The 8,377-nt window shown below is 43.2% G+C and overlaps 1 protein-coding gene across 8 annotated transcripts in view; it reads right to left on the bottom strand.

Annotated features, from left to right (window-relative positions):
- Positions 1–2,260: 2,260 nt before the first annotated feature.
- Positions 2,261–8,377, bottom strand: part of SLC44A3 (solute carrier family 44 member 3) — a 111,957-nt gene continuing 105,840 nt past the window's right edge. For 5 of the 8 annotated variants that reach the window (XR_010373492.1, XR_010373491.1, XR_010373490.1 and 2 more), the window contains 5 exons: positions 6,242–6,379; positions 5,528–5,764; positions 3,634–3,732; positions 3,259–3,469; positions 2,261–2,512 (listed from right to left, as the gene is read on the bottom strand). Coding sequence is in view for 1 of the 8 variants with exons in the window: in XM_064455539.1 (XP_064311609.1) it covers positions 2,507–2,512; positions 3,634–3,732; positions 5,528–5,764; positions 6,242–6,379 (480 nt within the window). In the remaining 7 variants the exon portion in view is untranslated. The remainder of the gene's footprint in view (positions 2,513–3,258; positions 3,470–3,633; positions 3,733–5,527; positions 5,765–6,241; positions 6,380–8,377) is intronic. The other 3 variants (XR_010373493.1, XM_064455539.1, XR_010373495.1) reach the window with 3 other exon arrangements.

The following is an 8,377-nucleotide window of genomic DNA, read 5'->3' as shown; positions in this document are numbered from 1 at the left end:
CAACCCCACCACCTGCTTCCAGCCTGCTTTAGAGCTGCCTGACCACAAAATCCTGCAGGGAAAGAGAGCGATGAGAAATGAGTGCTAAATAGCATCAGCTTCTGTAGGGGTGCTTTATCCCTCCAACTCGGGAGGACGCCTGCCACACAGGAATGCTGCAGTTGGAGGTTGTTGACACAATTGCTCGTGGAATGTATGTAAGATTGGGAGGTCCTGTGTTGCACCTGAGAGCTATAAAGCTATGCTTTGTGTGCAAAATTTAATTAAAAGGTTTTGGAACTCTTCTGTAAAAATGTACGTGACTCTCAAAACGTATTGTCACTGCTGTGATTCCTGGACTATGGGCAGTACAGCATTGCTTAAATGAAACGCACTCAAAGGCAGCTTAACTGGGGTTTTTCAGTACCTCCCTTCTTGACAAAGCAAACCAAACTTTGTAAGCAAGTGTCTAAAAGACCTTTCTCCACTCAGGAGCTGCAGTGACAGTAACGACGCTGCATCGTGATGGCAACAAACAGAACCGCTGACATTGGAAGGGACCCCTGCAGGTCACCTAGGGATTGTCTGAAAACAAGGACAGACTTACCTGAAAATTTCCCTCCCTTTCTTTCACCAGAGAGTTCCCGAGCCAAGGGCCAAAGCATGCAGGGCGAGCGTCAGATACAAACAGGAAAAACCCCCAGTGTATAATAAGAACTGATTTTTTTTTAACTGCCAGGCAAACCTACTGTGCTTTGTAAGCTGGTAAACATTTTTCCATTGTGGAGATGTTACTGCTTGGAAGCAATCTCGCTGGGACCTGTGGCAGAGGAAAGGTTTTGCCCCTCTGTAAGCACCAGAGCCGCACACCTTCTCACGGTTCGAGGGCTATGACTTATTTGGCATGGTTTTCAGTTCCCACAGCATCCCCAAGCCAAGCACCAGAAGTACCCAAGTGTACCATGTTAAATAATGAGCAGGAGCGAGTCAGAGCCGGTAGGCGATCGGCTTCACCTGCCAGGCAGAAAGCAATTAATCTGTTTCTTTCCCTTTTTCATCATCGAGTCCATACTCCTCACCTTCTTGAAGTGGCTCACATTAGACAAAAGTTAATTAAATGAAGAGTAGCAAGGAAGGATTTCTTAGCATCCCCTAGCGGATAACTAGTCTCCTTTCTACAGCAGGAGATCCGATACAGGGTTTATCTGAAACATTGGTCATTCAGGCCATCGATGAGCTCTTGTTGTCACCTCCAAGCTGCGACTAATCAAAGGTTTATCAGTCTATTCGTTATGGCAGCTTATGAGTCACTTACTTACCTGCAGTAATGTCTCACTTCCTACACTGATGTGTACTTTACTGGAACTCGGGGTTGGAGTCATCTTCCCACCTCAAACCTCTCCTCAAACAAAAGCTTAAAGGAGTTTTTGAACAAAGAGAAGAAAATCATGTGCCACTGAGTAAAATCTGAAGCTACCCCACACTAGAACAAGGTGGAGCCCACAGAAGTCTATTAGAACCAGGGTCAGGGTACAAAGTTTAAACAAGCCTCAGAATGTCTCACAAGAAAATGCTGACAGACTGCTACCAAGTTATTTTTTTAAAAAGTGTTTATACTTTTCATGTCCCTCTTCTGACTAGAGCCCTGATGGTCTCTTGGCTACGTTCCTCCCTGACATGTTATATTTCACATCCATGTTACAGCTAACACTTCTATAAAGTATTATTTACAACATCCTTTTATCTCATTTCTGTCCAGCCGCTGCTCAGCTGCTACTTCTTGGTCAAGCTTTAAATCCAGATACAGATTTTTCTGCTCCCTTTGTCTTTTTAATTGCAAAGGGAAGGTAGTTGTTTATTTTTATTAACAAAAAAAAAAAAGAAGGACTATTCCTCATCTGTCATTTGGAGAGGAGCCAGTTTGATAGTTTATGGTACTAACTTGTAAAAACCATTCCCAAGAGAGTATAATTAAAAGAAAGACACCTGCGTCGTAACCATTAATTATCTTGACTACAGAGAATTCCTATCAATGGTCATTTCCACCAACGAGCTCAGCACAGTTCCTGAACTGGTCTGTTCAGATGCACAGAATAAATCAGGAAACGGTCATCTCAGATGGCCTCCGCTACAAAAGTTTCTATGTTTACCAATCCAGGGCTGACTGGCCCCGTGTTCCCAGGGAAGGGTGACAAAACCCCCCGTTAGCTGGCACACTAAAAAGCTACGAAGGACAGCTCGACGACCTTGTCGGCTTAGTATTTTTAGTCTGACAACACAGGAATGTACAAGGAGTTTATTAACAACTTTTCAAACCATCAGAACAAGTATGTTAATAAAAATCAGATGTGCTGACACACAAAATACATTATTCATACAAACAGACTGTGTGTCATTTTACCAGTGCAGAAGGTACAACAGAGATTTAGAGAACTAGTACTTTCTCCTGGGGTATTGGCAACCTTTTTTTCTATGACTGTTTTTGCTGTTGCTGGTCTGACTTCATACTTCCTGGTGCACTTCGCGTTCAAGTCTACGAAGAGAGAAAAGGAGTCAAACCATGTGTAGCATTAGTCCTGTTACTGCATTTAAATGTCCTAAGAGTAAACTGGGAAAATAATTAAGCTTCTTTTGTGTTTCAAAGCCACAATCCTCCCGCAAGGAATAACTCCCCCCCTCCCTGGTATTTGTGCTCGGCAAAAAAATCACTGGAGAATTCAGTAACAGACTCAAACAATGAAAAAGCAAGCACAACTATCCCTCGCTGCAGCAATAAACTGAAGCAGCGCTCTGTAGCCCAGCTGCCTACAGCAGGATGCCCACAAGATTGCGTGAGAGTCCTCTAGAGCCTGGTACCTCTTGAATGCAGATCAAGAGAAATCACCCACATCTGTTATGCTCGTGTAAGAAGTAGCTTGGAGGACACAGGACACCAACAGTAGTGTCTGGCAGGCGTGGGTGCCCAAGTAGCTGCTGCTGCAGAATCTTTCTCCGGCAGCCCTGGCTTGGCCCCCCTGATGCTGGGGGAAAATCAGCCCAGATCCTGGACTTGCTGGGGCAGCTTCTCAGGTTGGGCAATTTGCAATATTTTTTCAGATGACAGTGTGCATTTTACGCTCAGGACTTTCCCAAGCCTGGGTGTGGGGGAACACTCCCTTCTGGCACCTCTGCTTTTTTATCCCAGCATGAAACAGAGCAAATAAATACATACACTCTTAGAAAAGAAAGAACGAACAAGGGTGGGGGTGGAGAGGGAAGGACTCTAAGCTCTGGTCTTACAGCTCTGGAACTTCTGCAGTTCCGGCATGAAATCAAGCAGCCTAGCGCTCTTCTGACTTTGCTGCAGCAGGCATGTGAAGGACTATCTGAATAGGATTCATCTCCCACCCCCTCGCCATTATCTTTCTCCTCCTCTGCTGGGCACACTGGGGAATGGGAAGAAGGATGAGAACAAATTTGATCCATCCATTTTGCACCAGTGCAGGGTTTCCTGAGGAGGGAAAGCAACAGAAGGAAAAACAGGATACTGGGTACAGCATGCTGGCTGCTGTGAGACATCAGGAGATCCACGACAGCCTACATCTATTCTTCTTGGGACATAAAGGCAAATGCATTAGCTGGCAGATAAATACACATCCCACACTCCTGCCTCACCATAGGTTGGAGCTCTGTCCCAACCTCGTTGTCCGGGAAAGGTCTCAGGCTTCTGTGTTTTTGCCCTTCTGTTAACTTGTTAGTCTGACTCATAAAGGTCTACAAGCAAAAAACAGGGTGAGATCATTTGGGAATGCAAACCATTATGTAAATAAAAATACCTGGTAGAAGAAGATAATTAGCCTGGGGCTAAGAAACTGTAGCTGGTTCCTAGCTGGAAGACACTGCGTGATAGCGGGAGCGACTCTGCAGAGGCAGCACGGGTGACAAACGCAACTGAGAAGGATGAATCATGAATCTCTGTAACATCTCCTGCTACAGGAACGAGGACTCTGGCTGCCTGAAATCCCTCACCCGGCTCTCCGCCCACTGCCGCAGACTGTCCTGAGGGCCACAGAACCTCCCTCCCACCCCCAGATGTTTGTGACCCGACTGTAACACAGATGTCCTGAGTCAAACGCCTTCAAGTGTTGGGAAACTCCAAGTTCTTGGCTACGTGAGCAAACTTACTCTCGATCATGCAATGAGGGGGAGTTTCAACTTTTCCATACAAGGTTATACGGCCTGCCCTGCTTGCAAGACTCCTTACCCCTGTGGGAAGTCCTCTCTTCACCCAAGGCCCTCGGGCATGGCTAATTACAAGGAATTAAGACCAGAGTTAAAGAGAAACTACTGCACAGTTTGGAAGTGGAGAAAGGAAACCCTCTTTGTTTCATGACAGAGAATTGGCTTAAGAAGTATTTTAGCATTTGGCAAAACAGAGGGAGAAGGTCAAGGCTTCAGAGTTTTCCATTCAGTAACATATTCCTGTTCAGGACATGCGCTTAAGTGCTGTTCTGAATTAAGGCCAACGAATATCTATCTGCTTTCTTCTGTACGAAGGGTTAAGCCTATCATTAGGCTGCCTTTTTGTTGGTCTTTGTTTTCAACAAAATTCTATGAACATTACAGGGAATCTAACAGCAGCATTAAAAAAAAAAAAACAAAAAAACCCCATTCTTCTGACACTGTCCTGAAGAAATCCATCCAGAAGATTCATATCATATGAGCTATTCTGGCTGCTGAGCTTGTTTTTCATGAATCACTTAGATTTTCTTTGTCGTATGGTTTATGAAGGAAAAGACAGAAATGGCAAAAATAGCATGGAAGGAAAAAACCATCTGCATCTTCAAATTTCTCTTAATATGAAAGGGGTGGGGCATATATACATTCAAATGCTTCAGATACAGCTATTAACTGAAGCCCTCCATCACTATGTAATGATTCTCCATGGAAATGCTTGTACAGTAATTATGAGGGTAAAGACACAGAACAATCAGTCCAGAGGCAGAAGACGTTAATTAAGAGACAGAAGACAGCATTCTGGCAAAAGAATCTGTACAGGTATGAAGCAGAGCGGCTCGAGTTTGCATGAAGTTTGTTCAGAACTACAGCCTCCCCAGGATGTGGGTGGATACCTGACCTGCTGCTGGCAGCAAGAAGCTTCTTGTTGTTTACTTTCGCTTGTCACCGTGCAGTAAGCCACAACAAATACAAACAGCTAATCTTAGAGCACCCCATGGATGGTCTCTGCAGCTAGCTCATCTATTTATTTACATTTTTTAATTATCAACAATATATTGAACATATATCTAATAATAAGTCAGCTGTTACTCAGAGGGTATGATCTAAAAGAAGGCAGCAGGTCATAGCTAGCACACAGGAGCCAGAGGGAGCCATTTACTGCAGTTTATAAATTCACATCTGATTTGTATCCCTGAGCCCATCCTGTTCTAAGGTGTTGGAAAGGAAATAGTATGGGTTGTGGGTTCAAATTACTAGAGCTTGGGGAACAAAAAAGCCCCCAAAAGCTTAGAATGGCTCAAGTATCTTTGCTGTTATCACTGAGGTTTACCAGCAGTTCCCGATCCATGAAGTATGGCTTCTCTGCAGTTCCATCATTTGTTTCCATATCGACAGCAAAGCAAAGGAACATGGCATCTGCTGTCACTTCAAACACAGACAGAAAGTTCTGAGACATCAGGTAGGCAAAATATCCAACCAGCAACAGAGGAACCACCCAAGCTTGCAACTCCCGATGGTAGTTAAATGCCATCAATCCTCCAAAAACAGTAAAACATACAACAAACACCTGTAAAGGGCAGTGAGAAAGAAATGCAGCCTCATTAATCACGTAGAAATGTTTCCTAAAAAAAAACAGAACCCTAAGGCAAATACATTACAGCCAATATTTTAACGACACATCTCGTCTGGGAGACAGCTATGCTGCTTCTGGCATCACGTAGTCATCGCACTTGGTGTTCAATTCAGTGTGTAAATTCTGTAGGGCAGAGGCAACCTTTTACTGTGTATTTACCAAAGACTCACTGCAATGGGAACTGTTAAGAGTGGCGCCAAGGACACTACTGTAATACAACCAAATAACTCTGTAAAGACTACGAAAGACTTCAATTCCTGAAACGTTATCTTCTCTCCCAAACTCATTTTCCAGCATTAACATCGCTGAGTTTAACAAAGATAAACCTTATTTACTTTAGGTATAAGAAAAGAGCACTGAACCCTAGTTTTTCACTTCATTCTTTCAGAGCAGTACTTTCCTTACTCTTACCTTTCCTAGAAATAGGATAAAATCTCCAAAACAGCTAATGGACTCAAGTTTAGCAGAATTCTTTGCCAAAATAAAGAGAGCGTCCTTTGCTGAAGTACAAAAATTTGTCCCATTTATGGCCGTAGTTGTGTATGCATGCTGAAATGAGAGAAGATAATGATGCAGTGAGAGAGGAAGGACTCCTATCATCTAGATTTTACTTCAGCAAAATGCAAAGCCTTAAACTCTATTTGGAAATGCTGACTTTATGAATATAAAGTGTTATTTTGCATAATATGGCAATTTTATTTTAAGTGACTATAATAACTAGGCTTCTAACTTCTAACAGTTCTTCTACATAATTTCCACCATTAGCATATGCTAGAATAGTGACTAAATAAATTTCAGAACCCACCTTTATCCAATTTCTTTTAAAACACCAAAGTTCTCTACCCTAATTTTTGTTAATGAATATGACACAACTACCACAACACGCTTACATATGTGGAGTCACACTATCCATACTTACTTGCTTATTTTCTATGAATCTGTCTCCAAGACTGCTGGCAAACTATGTAAGTGGAACAACCAAGTTATGTAGTTAGCAAGTCATTTAAAATTTGATGATTAAAGAGCTTTTATACATGGCCCTTTCAAACTATTCATATGCTACTGAAATTTAAGCTCATGACTACAGCTGTAAAATAAACCTCTTCATGAAAGATGAAACCAAATGTGAAAATGACTGGAAAAGAACAGCTAAAGGATCCTGGACTACGATCAAAGAGTGTTATCTCACAAACCCCCCTCACCAGAACTTCAACAAACAGTAGGGCCCTCACAGTTTTTTCACGTATTGAGAACGTTGCAAGATTTCTTTGCGGAAACTGGCCAAGACAGGTGGGAAGGACAGAATATTTACCTTCGTGGCCTGGATTATTTCAGCACTTCTGGCTAACTTGCCATGTATGTCCCATTCATGGAACTCCTCAACAGGTTTTAAAACTGTGTCCAAAGCATCAGCTAAGAAAAACAGCGCTCAAGATACCTGAAATGTACGCTGAACTTTACCAGCAAGTCTTACGAGTAAGTTCCCTTTACTCAAAATATTAGAGGGTGGATTATGCCACAAAGCACTAGTTACATCTGGTAATGGTCAGTAGGAACCACAGTGTGCAAGGGATTACTGTGCGGAAGGAGTTTACACACCACAACATGTACTTGGTGCTTAGATTACTTTCTGCTTCACCTGGAAGTGAAGGAAAAAAAAAAACCAAAACCAAACGCTTTCCTGAAAGTGAATTATACCGGCCTACTGCAAAATGCTTCCTGTTCAAAAATCCTGTTCAAAATATTTCTCCCCCGTTAAATCAAAATGTCAGATAGCTTCGGATATCTGAAGGCAGAGAAAATTTATTTCTGCAGAGTCCAGTTTTACCCCATAGCAATTTCTGTAACATACTGTAGAGCAGAAAAGCTATATTGTCATTATCTTAAAATATTACACAGAAAGAAAGAAAGTAAATGTCCTCAGAGCTCCTTTGTCTCTTTATTGTGGATATTATTTATTTTATATATGACAAAGGAAATTTTTTTTCTCTTATAGTAAGCAAAAAAGGAGTAAATGTGACATGCTGTAAATGCTGTACTTGCTTAGTAGCAAATACATCCATAGATGGAAAAAGTATAAATGAAGACCATGGATTTATTGCCTACTCTAAGAAAAATCAAAGACTCCACTGAACTCTACAGAAACACGTAGAGTGTCTGCATAAAAATCTGTTTAAACAAGCAAGTTCGCTTCATTCCTAAATAGGAAAAAATGCTTTCTGTGCTAACTTCCATTTACCCCGACGCTGCTCCTTTCCCCGGGGAGCGCTGTAACAGGCCCGGCAGAGCGCTGTACCCTTTGCTCGGTCCGGCACTGACCACAGTACCTTTGCCTTCTCGGTTGCCTGCACCCCTGAAAGAGAAGCATCCTCGTCCCACCCGCCTCACTCCACCCGGCAGGTTTGCAAGCGGCCTGCTGCCACCCCAGGCGAGGACACCCGACGGCCCGCCAGCTCGCCCACAGCACAGCGGCCCAGGATGCGGCGGCAGGAGAGCTGGTGAGGCCAGCGCCGGCCTCGCCGGGCTGCTGCCTCCCCAGGACGCAGG

This window comes from Phalacrocorax carbo, chromosome 6 (genome assembly GCF_963921805.1).
Source record: "Phalacrocorax carbo chromosome 6, bPhaCar2.1, whole genome shotgun sequence".
NCBI lineage: Eukaryota > Metazoa > Chordata > Aves > Suliformes > Phalacrocoracidae > Phalacrocorax > Phalacrocorax carbo.
The sequence above is the reverse complement of the archived record's forward strand: the minus strand, read 5'-3'. Positions and strand labels throughout refer to the sequence as shown.